This window comes from Cucurbita maxima, unplaced genomic scaffold (genome assembly GCF_002738345.1).
Source record: "Cucurbita maxima cultivar Rimu unplaced genomic scaffold, Cmax_1.0 Cma_Scf00030, whole genome shotgun sequence".
In the NCBI taxonomy this organism is placed as follows: domain Eukaryota; kingdom Viridiplantae; phylum Streptophyta; class Magnoliopsida; order Cucurbitales; family Cucurbitaceae; genus Cucurbita; species Cucurbita maxima.
This window is the reverse complement of record NW_019272046.1, coordinates 812,405-823,133: the sequence shown is the minus strand read 5'-3', so window position 1 is coordinate 823,133 and position 10,729 is coordinate 812,405. Positions and strand designations below refer to the sequence as shown.

The 10,729-nt window shown below is 37.2% G+C and overlaps 1 protein-coding gene across 1 annotated transcript; it reads left to right on the top strand.

Moving 5' to 3' along the window:
• The first annotated feature begins 629 nt into the window (after nucleotides 1-629).
• On the top strand, nucleotides 630-10,348 carry LOC111465914 (auxilin-related protein 2-like). Its single transcript, XM_023110381.1, has 8 exons — nucleotides 630-1,621; nucleotides 5,308-7,027; nucleotides 7,110-7,245; nucleotides 7,346-7,443; nucleotides 7,648-7,713; nucleotides 8,311-8,400; nucleotides 8,861-9,037; nucleotides 9,866-10,348. Exons 1-8 carry the CDS (start codon nucleotides 969-971, stop codon nucleotides 9,902-9,904), a joined length of 2,979 nt encoding a protein of 992 aa, XP_022966149.1. The 5' UTR covers nucleotides 630-968; the 3' UTR covers nucleotides 9,905-10,348.
• Nucleotides 10,349-10,729: the final 381 nt, after the last annotated feature.

Sequence of the window (10,729 nt, the reverse complement as noted above, 5' to 3'; positions counted from 1 at the left end):
TATTGATTACATATAATTCGGATAAGAAAAATTTACAATTAGTCATATCCTACGTATAATACATTTTAGGACATTTTAATCTAGTGGGTGTAGATGTGATATCTAACATGAAAACATGTTTGGAAGCCACGAATAATATGTCCTAGATAAACATGATCGAGACATCCGACATGCGCCCACAAACAACACGCTCTGAACAAACATGACTGTGATACTCTGCCTGAAAAGAAACGAAAAATACTCCGTTTGACTTGATATTGAGAAATCTATTTGGGTCCCGAGTCTGGCCCAATAAATTTTTTTTTCTAATTCAACCTTTGTGTTATAGTATTATTATATATATTTTAACATTAAACTATAATAAAATATGAAATAATTTTAAAATCAATTATTTGAATAAATAAATACTATATATATATATTGATTTTTTAAAATTAATCTCTCGTTAAAAATAAAGAACAAAAATAAATTAATCCAAGCTGACTATCCAAAACGGGTAATGGGGTGAGAATAAGAATGAAAATATTTTAATAAAACGGGACGAGAATGTATGTTAATCTTAATCTAACGTTATTAATTTTGAAGTTGGAAGTCATTACTTATTTTAAAAGAAGAAAAGGAAGAAGCATTCTATAATTAATGGTTGGTTGAAAATTTCCACAGATGAAAAACACTCATCTTATCATACAACAGCAACATCCCGATCTTGATTTTGAGAGATTTTCACAGTACAAAAAAATGAGGGCTTAATTCTTGTATTGTATTCCCTCTGATTCTGCCGCCCATTTCCCTCTCTGCACTTCATTGCAGGAGGTCCTTCATTCTCTCTCTCTCTCTCTCCGGTGAATTTAGATCTCTTCATTTCCTTCGCCGATCCCTTCCCCCCCCCCTTCAAATTTTGACTTCTTCCTCTCCGGATCGCTGTTTTTGTTTTTAAATCACTCTCTGTTTGTAATTACCTTATCGTTATGAACGACTTTGAGGGTCTTCTAGCTACCAATTATGGATTCAAGCCCCAAGGTAAAGCCGCCCCAATGGCTGCTCCAAAGGGTACGTCCAATATCAACGCTACCACCTCCCCTAATTTCGATCTGGGATCTCGGGGCTCCTTCCGATCGACTAAGACATCTAATTCCTTATCTGGGTCTCTCGCCGATGACCATGATTCGCTTCATCGATCGATGAGTGCTCATGAGAATCGCGAATTCGGTGGTCTTGATGATTTGCTTGGTGGGTCGGCGAAATTCTCCAGAAAATCGGAGAGTCGTGGGGGTGATTCGGATGTTAATTTTGACTCCCTATTTCATGGGGCTGGTAATTCTGGTCAACCGGCACCTTCGAGCTCACCGGTTTATGATAAACCTGTGTATGATGATGATATCTTCGATGGCATTCCGGGCTTGAGAAGCTCGTCGAAAGTTCAGTATGGTGATGTGTTTTCATCTATGTCTTCGCCGCCTAACGCAGATTCAGCATTCGATGATCTTCTTGGGGGATTTGGTAAATCGGAAGGTGTGTCGAAGAGTACGGGTGGGAAAGGAACGCAGGGTAAAGATAAAGAAATTCCTGCTTTTGATGATTTGATACCTGGGTTTAGAAGCCGCAGCCCCCCTGGTGACAGGTATAACGTGGTGATGGTGTGCAATCTTCAAATAGAGTTTTGTAGTTTAATTAAGCTTTGTAATTACCTGTTCATTAATTTGGGTTCGGGAAGTTTGCTTCATTGCCATTTAACTTTTGATGTTAAATTGTGCAATTCGTTTGTTTTTTTTGTTTTTTTTTTTTTTTTTTTTTTTTTTTTTGTTTTTGGTCTTTTAACACTCACGTTTCATTGCAGTAAATCATTGTTTTCAGCACTTATGATTGGATTTCTAGATATGGTACTTTCGAATGATTGATTGCTGTCTCCACTATGTTTCATGTTGGTTAAGCCTGATTGAAAATTAGTTTTACATCTCTCGATGCAATTGCTTATTTCTTCTTGATTTCTTTTGTTAGCCGACTCTAGGTTAGCATGGTTTTGTAGGGCTGCTTTGCGCCGAGTACATGGCGTTCAATGGAAGACTTTATGCTGAATAATTCTCAGTCAAACCTCTCAAGTACTGTCTCTAAATTTCAACTTGCGTTTGTACGAAATAGGCAGATTTCAACTAACTTTGGTGGCTAATGAAGGCTTCAATGAAATGAATTGAAATACTCCATTAATCGGTCTTGATTTTTGAAATTCGATCTCGAGAAAGCCTTTCACTTGGTTGAATAGGATTTTGGGTCGGATTGGATTTCTTGGAGAATTTATATTACCAAATTCGTGGTCTTTATTAATGGTGAACCTTGAGGTAGAATTATTTCATTGAAAGATCTTAGGCAAAGTGATCTCATCTCTCCTTTTCTCATCAGACAAAGAACTTAGAACTTGCAGCAACATAACCAAATTGAGTCATTTTACAATGTGTGGTTGATAACATTGTTTTGGGGGCCTTTTGAGGAGATGGAACTAGATAATAATATGGGTACTCTAAAGTCTTTTGAGCTTATGGTGTGAATGAAAATTGATCTACTGAAGACCCTTCTTGTCAATATTAAAGTAGACGAAACCAAGAAGTCTCTAGGAAAGTTGAGAGACTTGGTTATTTGGTTGATTCTTGGCCTCTATTTGTTATCTCCGTTTTGTGTTGGGAAGTAATACCAACAATCCAGATTTCTAGTCCCTTGTTGTTGAGAGAGTCTCTAAAAGGTTAGACAAATGAAAAAGATATTATCTTTTCCCAGGGAGGAAGATTTACCCTTGTGTAGTTCTTGTTCATACTCCCAACCAAGGTTTTAACCTCCTTGAAAAGAAAATGGGATTGATGGTTTCACATTTACTCGTCCTTCTCCATTTAACCAAGAAAAATCTGGAATCTAATTACAATGGCAACATTTCAAATAGCAAAACTGCAGTGGTATTAGGAATAAATATCTCAAACGAGGAATAAATTTGCTCTCTTTTTCCTTTGTAGGGAACTACAACTTTGGCCACTTCGACCAAAATATTGACCTCCCTATCAGATAGTCATTTAATATTGGGAGCAGATGTCCATTCAATTAAAGAATTTAGGCTTGTGTTCTGTACCATTCCTACGAAGAGATCAACTAAGAAAGTTAGTGGATAGGGAAAAAGAAAAAAAAAGCATTTGGGATATAATGCAGAGAATTAAAAAATCTAAATACCTCTGTCAACTATGACTTAGTCATTGGGTCATCATTGCAGATTGAGTTTTCCCCTATTTTGTGAAGATTCTTTTTTGGTATGTTAGAGGCCTTGGAATTGAAAGAGAAGCAGTTTGGTGTGGGATTCTATTAGACATATTGATTCAGTCTTCTTCTCACTAGGTTGGTCTTTCATTAACTTTGAAGGAGCTGCTACTGATATTCTTGTTCCTTGGAAAGAAAATCCTCTCAGTTTTTGAAGTCCTTGGAGGTATGTGTCTTTTCACTTTTCATAAAGTTTTCATTTGATAGTTACACATCTTGTTGGATTTTAGGTGTTTATTGGCCAACCAACGGTAGGTTTTGATATCATTTTTGGCAGAAAATTATGATCTTTATGGTCTTTGTAATGGCTGTTGGTGCATTACAGGTGATTCATTGTTGTTAGATGGGCTTTTGAAAAATCTTCTAGAGGAAATATCACTTGTAATATGAGACATTTTTACAAATTCATTGGTGAGCTTTCATTGAGGGATGTTTGCCTTTCAATTGTTTCTCTTAGTCCAATATTAGGGTTTCTTGTCTCAAATGAGTGGTTGTTATTGTCTCCTTGGCTTATTGGAAGGAGAGAAATGGATCCTTTTTGTAGTTTTCCCAAAAACATGTACCTTTTATTCGGGACCTATGCTATTAAATCTGAGAACTTTTGGCTTTCTCATCACAGCTTCTCAATCTAGAAAAGAAGGTGGCATTGCTTCTGTGGTGGAATGAGTTAAAATTGAAAAACTCAAAATTTTGAAGCAAAGTTTGAAGGGATGGAATATGGAGATTTCTGGAGATCCTACTATGAAAAAGTTAAAATTTACCAAGTCAATTAAAGATAGTGGCTTGAGCTACAATCCCCCACGCAATGAATATAATTTTTACACCTATTGGGAGAAAATGGAAGCTTGAGCTACTTCAAGACATGTACTTAGAAGATAGGCAATGGCCTTAGTAATGTAGAACTCATTGGCTTGAAGATGGTGGAGAAGACTCCAATTTCTTTCACAAAATTGATAATGGTAGTAGGAGAAAAGCTTTCATTTAGGAGTTGATCAAGGATTGGGTCTGATCTTAATTACAAAGAACCAAATTAAGAGATGGGTGGTTGGTTTCTTTTTGAACTCTTGAAGGGAGGCTTGTTTTTTCATATTTGATGCCATCTGTTGGGATCCGATAAGTGAAGTAGATATTGGATGATTTATTAGTCCTTTTGACAACACAGATTAGGAAAATAATTAAAAGTTAGGGAAGTCACAAAGCTCCTTACCTTGATGATTTTATTACACATTGAAGTGTTTGAGCATTGCCAAGTTGGATTCTGTAGAGGTGATCTAGTTATATTTTTTTTAATTTGATTTTTAGGATGGAACTCTTAATGCTTGCTTCAATGAAAATTTTATTTTCCTTATTTCCAAGAAGATTAAAGTAACCATGATGAGATGAGTCCACCTATGAAGCATTTACAAAATTCTGGGTAAACCTAGAAACGAGGGGTAGGTTTGAAATATCAGAATCTGCTTTGAATAGAAAGCATTTTACATGGCAAACCTGTGCCTCGTTTTTGGGTTTACCATGAAAAATGAACACACTGAAATTCGTTTCTATTCGCTTGAAATAATAATCAGCTATTAGACCATGAACAGCATCTTCAAGCTGAGCATTCGCTTTAGTTGAGGATGGTTGGCTTGAATGATGCTGTCTGCTGGTAAAAATAACAAATTCATTTCTATTCACTTCAAAATTTCAAGTCCTTGTACTTAAATATGTTATCATGGCAGTCTCGTGGCTCATTTTCCTTCTTCTTCTTCCTTTTTTCTTTGTCAGTTTGCTTCATTATTGTACTTTATTAACAATGTAATCCCCCTTGAAATTCCTCCACTACTTTCTTCCTCATTTGAACTTTCTTTACTATACTATAGAAGAAGAGACTGCCTAAATAGAGCAGTATATTCTAACGTTTCATAGGCACTCAGAAATTTTGGAACTGGGTTCTCCTTTCTTTTAATGGATGCTGTTCTGACTGGCAAATGAAAAATGGAATGATGCTTATGCTTCCTATAATAATATTTTCAGGTCAACCTCAGGAGCTAGCTGGTCATCGGAGCCAACTTCAGTTAAGAGTAAAACATCCTCCAAGTCAATGGAAAACCCGTTTGGGACGTCGAGGGAGCACAGTGACCCACATGAAGAAGCTAGTGACATTGGTAATTTTAAAAGCCCAAAATTTGATGGTTACCCTTCTTCGGATGCAAATAATAAAGCTTTTGATGATATGGACCCATTTGCTAGCCTTGGTAAATCTGTCCCAGCATTTTCATCAGAAGGGAGTAATAGAGATATGGCTAGGAGTCCTCCCAGGGTAGACAGAAATGCTGCTGGGCCTCAAAATTCTAACAGTAAAGAAACTGTGGAAAAACCATCTGGACAACCTTTGAAGAAGGATGTGTCTGCTAAGAATGATAGACAAGATGATCAGCCTGTGTTTGATATTCCTACGGTTTCAAGTAATTCTCACAAATTTATGCCTCAATCAACATCTCCTCCTCCTTCAAAAGATGAAAATGTGATGGGGGATACATCTAGATTTGATGATAATGTTGAACCTGATGAAATATGGCTCACTGTATCGGAGATTCCTCTTTTTACACAACCCACTGTTGCACCACCCCCTTCAAGACCACCACCTCCTATACCACAGCAGGTTCCAAAAGAAGGAATGGGTTCGTCTGGCTCCCGAAGTTCAAAGATGAATGCAAATGACTTTTCTTCATTTCCCAATTCTACACATCATTTTCAGATTCCTAAACCTGCCTCTGCTTCAATGGGAGATCAAGTATCTTCAATTGATGAACTTGAGGAATTTGCCATGGGAAGAAATCAAAGTAATGCTGATGAACAAGTCAACGGTCTTTCTAGTGAAGAATTAGAGATGAATTCTGCTGCTGCAGCCATGAAGGAGGCAATGGATCGAGCAGAGGCGAAGTTTAAGCAGGCCAAGGAAGTGAGGGAGAGAGAGAGTACAAGAACTTCTAGAAGTAAAGAAGCTGCATATTGGGATAGAGATGAGAAAGCCATGCGAAATGAGAGAGTTGAAGATGAGGAGAGTTTGGATCATGAACGGTTCCAAAGGGAAAGGGAAAGAGAAAGGGAAAGGGAAGAGAAGGAGAAGGAGAAACGGAGAGTTGAAAAAGAGAGGGAAAGAACGAGGGAGCTTGAGAGGGAAAGAGAGGAGAGGGAGAAAGAACAAAGAAGGTTAGAGAAGGAAAGGGAGAGAGCTAGGGAGCTTGAGATGGAAAGGATAAAAGTCAGACAGGCTGTTGAAAGGGCCACAAGGGAAGCACGTGAGAGGGCAGCTACTGAAGCTCGCTTAAAAGCTGAAAGGGCTGCTGTTGAAAAGGCAAATGCAGAGGCTCGAGTACGTGCTGAGAGGACTGCAGTTCAGAGAGCTCAAGCTGAAGCTCGTGAAAGGGCTGCTGCAGAGGCCCGGGAAAGAGCGGAAAGGGCTGCAGCAGAGGCACGGGAAAAAGCAGAAAAGGCAGCTGCAGAAGCAAAAGAGAGGGAAGCACAAGAGAGAGCTTCTGTTGCGAGGGCAGAAGCTGAAGCACGAAGTAGGGCAGAGCGAGCTGCTGTGGAAAGAGCTGCTGCAGAGGCTCGAGAAAGGGCTGCTGTAGACGCTCGAGAGAGAGCTGCTGCTGCAGCCAGGGCAAGCCAACAGAAGAATGAAAATGACCTTGAGTCATTTTTTAGCATGGGTAGAGCCAGTTGTGCACCTAGGCCTAGGGCCAACCCTATGGTGAGGACTTGAGTTTGTAATCTTCTAAGGCTTCCCTTGCTTCCTTTCCGATCTCTGGTTACCTAATGAGTGTTTTTTTCAGGATAACTTCTTTGATGCCCAACCTCCAAGTAGACCAGCGTCTGAGACAACTAAACCATCTTCTGCCACTTCATCAAATATGAGGAAAGCATCTTCAGCCACTAATATTGTTGATGATCTTTCAGCTATTTTTGGAGGTACTTCTACAATCTGAATACTATATTTGGCAAAGTTTCAGCTTAGAACTTGAACTTTTTTTATCACAGTCGATGACTTTTAGTGTTTGTTTTGGCAAAGGTCCTCCATCTTCTGGAGAATTCCAGGAAGTTGATGGGGAAAGTGAGGAAAGACGAAGAGCCAGGTTGGAACGCCACCAGAGGGTCCAATCACGTGCGGTATGCTTGTGTGTTTTCTGTTTAAATATGCGTTACAAAACAGATTGACACTGACAAAAGAGATAAAACACTTGGAACTAGAACTACTGTATTACATTTTATAGTCCGTATGGACTTATATTTGATTATAATCTATTAATGCTGTTGCCCTTACAATGTGCTCTGCTTTAAAGAGCTTTTTCAAATTTGTATGTTTTGTTTCAGGCTAAAGCTCTTGCTGAGAAAAATGAGCGAGATCTTCAAATGCAGAGGGAACAAGCCGAGAGACATGTGAGTGCATGTTCTTGATATTTATTGCCTTCGTTTCTTTTCCATTTTTGAGCTCATCCATTTATCTTTCGTGCGTGCTAGAACTAGGATTTTATTGTTTTGAATCTGTGTTGCTTTAGAGGATTGGAGAAGACCTAGTTTTTCATATTGTTGTAATCTGCCTCATCTTGTTTTCATTTACTTTTTCTCGTAATTTTCTGAGACTGAACATAAATTTATCAATGAAATATTTGAAGTACTCGATATAATCTGATTAGAAAAATGGTGTAATGACACTTCGATTTGTAAACCAACCAAAAAGCTTGGAAGGAAATTTGTTTTAGTCAGGTGATCGTCACTGCAGTCTAAAACTTGATTTCAAATTGGAAGTCCTGAAAAATTTACCATGATCTGAAGCTATTAACTGTTTGATATTCTTGAAATTGCTTGTTTTTCCCCATGCTATATCCGGATGATGTTGAAGTGGAAGAAACTATTTAACATTTTCTGCCACTCTATATCTTTATATTACATAGAACAATCTTGCAATTTGAAACCATTTTTTTTTTAAAAAAAGCAAGCATTTCATTAGATTTTCCCTCAATATTATGTTTGCAGAGAATTTCTGAAACACTGGATTCTGAGATCAAGCGTTGGGCTGCCGGGAAGGAGGGCAATTTACGTGCTCTTTTATCAACTTTGCAATATGTATGTTCTTCGTCAGCATTTTAGTTTTGCTTTATTGCATCATCTGAAATCATTATAAATCCTGAGAGCATGTGGGCCTTCACTTTCTTTACCCCAAAACATTTTAACTTCATAATTTTTTTCAATTCAAACTTGAATAATGAAGGATCATTTGAACTGAACCCATTCAATCTTGTTGAACTGATTTGAATCTAAATTAACCTAATATCACCTTATAAATCCAACCCAAACCATCGTGTTCCTCAATTTTGTGAGTACCTATATTAAAGATATTAACAAAACTCATTGTGGATTTATTAGCTAAGGAACCTTGCAAGCATTTCGTTTAGAATAAAGAATTCAAATGGTATTATAAGAGGCTAGGTGTCAGAATGAATTGTTCTTTGTTAACATGGCATGAGAATACTGTTATGATTGACTGGTTGGTTTACCTGTTTTTTTCACTGTTGAATTATAATAGGTGCTCTGGCCTGAGTGTGGGTGGCAGCCAGTTTCTTTGACTGAGATTGTTATTCCAAATGCAGTCAAGAAAGCATATAGGAAAGCAACACTGTGCATTCACCCCGATAAGGTGCAGCAAAAAGGTGCCACTCTTCAGCAAAAGTATGTCGCTGAGAAGGTGTTTGACATTTTAAAGGTACTTCAGAGTAATATATAGTTCGATAATGATAAGAAAAGCCATAATCTAACTCAAAATTTCAAGTACAGCAATATTTGATATTTCACAATGTTTCCTGTTAGTTATTGGATGTTATATGAGCACTTCAATAGAAGTCTGATTTTATTGTAGTTGGTTTTACTGATTTTTTTAGTTATGCCTACTTACACTCGATTTCGATAATATGTTTTTTACCATACTTGCAATTACATTTCAGTTCTTAGTCAAATTTCAAAAACAAAAATATGTATCTATAAACTAACTTTAATTTTTAAATTTTGGATTCGATATCGAAATGTTTTCATAAGTGGTTAAAAAAATGAAAAAGCATGGATAGAAGTTACTTGTCAGCTAAAATTTCTAAATAGAAAACCAGAAACATTTTGTGGGTTGTAGTGTGTTAAGGTAGGAGGAAAACACTGTTTGGTTTAATGCTGTTTATACTTTTGAGTTAGTTCCTCTTGATCCGTATGTAATTAATTTTCTTTCTATCATGATAGCCATTCTCTTGAATATAAGATCAAAAGATGTTCGGCTCACAGTATTTGCTACATATAAGCTTGTCAAGTTGAAGTTTATGTTTGAAGGTGTAGTTTTTGTTTGGATTATACAAAAGCATAAGTTCTAGAAATTTGAAAAGTGTTCTTTCTTTTCTTTTTCTTTTTTTTTTTAAAGAAGAACAATAAATAGTCATGTGCTGCTGCTGCTTTCTCATAACCTCTCAGTTTCTACTTTCTCTTCTCTGTTGTGTTTCGGATTTTGTGATCTCGATTGCACTAATTAAAGATGTCTATACCGTGATGACAGGAGGCGTGGAACAAATTTAATTCGGAGGAACTTTTCTAAATTCATTTGATGATTTTTGTAAGAGGAAAGGGGAGAATGGTTATCTGGTTTGAAGGAAAGCTTCATATTGGTGGTGTTCTTCGGAGTTCATCTTGGCATGCAACCAGTAAGCCATGGCGTCGTGATTTGGTTGACGAGATGAATTCCAAATGGTAATATGATTTAATTGTTTCTTATTCTTTTTGTTTATCCTGTATAATGGATGATGGTTCCCCCCTTGGTGTTTTGCTCTTAAGTCAAAAGAAAGGGAAGAAAGATCAGTGTATGAATGAATGGTAATATGATGGGGAAGAGTTAGATACGAAGTAGAAATATGATAGATGAAGTCATTTCTTCACCAATTCTTGCTTGTGATATGTACAATCTGGGTGAATATGTAGAAGAAATTGTGTTCACAATCACACTTTTGAGTAACATAAGAAATTTCAATTGGTTTTTTCCTTTCCTCTGTTGTCTGATTCACTTGTTCTAAGTTCTGAGAAGTTTGTTCGACGGTGTTGGATGATCACGACTTGAGGGATTGAATCCGAGTTGTTCAGGGTGTCGTGATGACTGGTAAACGTCCTCATGTTAGATGGCTTAGAGCAAGTCGTTATGTTAGCTTGTTTTCACAGCTATGTTCCACAAATGTAGCTCTACTTGAGCTCGTACATTTATGATGGTTCCATTAAGTATCTTGACACTCTACCAACAACGTTCAACTCGAGCGAACCTACGAAAGAACAAATATGATATAGGAGACATTCGAGTACCAATAGAGTGGGTGTTCATTAGGAAAAAACAAAATGATCATCTCATTGGAATAGTTGGTTTTGAGAAAGCCTA